The 1147-nt window shown below is 40.1% G+C and overlaps 1 protein-coding gene across 1 annotated transcript in view; it reads left to right on the top strand.

The window, feature by feature from the left end:
• TTC23L (tetratricopeptide repeat domain 23 like) overlaps positions 1–1147 on the top strand; it is a 104273-nt gene that overhangs the window by 74054 nt on the left and 29072 nt on the right. The window contains exon 8 of the mRNA XM_042783273.1: positions 502–629. Coding sequence (XP_042639207.1) covers positions 502–629 — 128 coding nt within the window. The remainder of the gene's footprint in view (positions 1–501; positions 630–1147) is intronic.

Below are 1147 nucleotides of genomic sequence, written 5' to 3'. Positions count from 1 at the left end.
CCATATGGGGTAATTCTACTCTGTCTTAAAGGGTCACTGTGAGTCGCAATTGACTCAATGGCAACAGGTTTGGATCAAACCTGGAAGAAGCTTTGGTGGCTCATGGTTAAATACCCAGCTGCTAATGGAAAAGTTGGCCGTTGGGACCCACCTAGTGGCTCTGCGAGAAAAAAAAAAACAAACCTAGTGATACATTCCTGTAAAGAATAGCTTAGAAAACCCTATAAGGCAGTTCTACCCTGTCACAAAGGATCACTACTGAGTCAAAATCGAGTTGATGGCACCTCATAGCAGCGGTAGGGATCACTATGAGTGAAATCTGACTCCACCGCAGTGAGTTTGGTTTGGTGTTTTGGTACTAGCAGCAACAGCTTTATGAGGCCTGGACTGAGCACAGGCACTGACTTTACGCATGAAAATGTCTGATTGAACCAATGCTGATGGTAGACACTTGCACTGGCTAGCAGCTTGCCTTAAATAATTGTCTCCCTTTATTTGTAGATGCTGTTGAACTATATTTTATAAAAAGTATCACTGCATACCAAGCGACATTGGGCTCAGAGGATTGTGAAACAGTAACAACCATTGAGGAATTTTGCAAATGGCTTGTCCAAATTGGAGAAAAGCAGGTAAATATGATCAATTCATACATATAATTGCTAGTTTGTCGATTAGATCAGAACAGGCTTTTTCATCTCACAGTTCTGGAAACTGTAGCTTAAGTCCTAGATAAAGTCCAGAATAAAACATCAAACAGGTGCAGCTTGAGATATTAGTAAAAAAATACATTTCTCTTATATCTTGATATAAGATATCCTTCAACTCCCAGACGCACATACAATTTAAGTCAATTTGGCTTCCACCTTTGGATCTAGCTACCAGTTTTTTTCTCTTTGGGTGTGCTGTTTCTGGTCTTCAGCTCTTGATTAGCCACAATTTTTGTTTTCCCATTTAAAATATAAAAAGTTATAAAGTTGTGTTTTGGTTATCTAGTGCTGCACTAACAGAAAATACCACAAGTGGGATGGTTTGAAGAAACAGGGATTTATTCTCTTACATTATTGTTGTTGTTGTTATGTGCCGTCGAGTCGGACCCAACTCATAGCGACCCCTCCTTGGGTTTCTGAGGCAGTATCACTACGGAAGT

This window comes from Orycteropus afer, unplaced genomic scaffold, assembly GCF_000298275.1.
Source record: "Orycteropus afer afer isolate SDZICR_OR568_19922 unplaced genomic scaffold, OryAfe1.0 scaffold00804, whole genome shotgun sequence".
NCBI lineage: Eukaryota > Metazoa > Chordata > Mammalia > Tubulidentata > Orycteropodidae > Orycteropus > Orycteropus afer.
The sequence above is the reverse complement of the archived record's forward strand: the minus strand, read 5'-3'. Positions and strand labels throughout refer to the sequence as shown.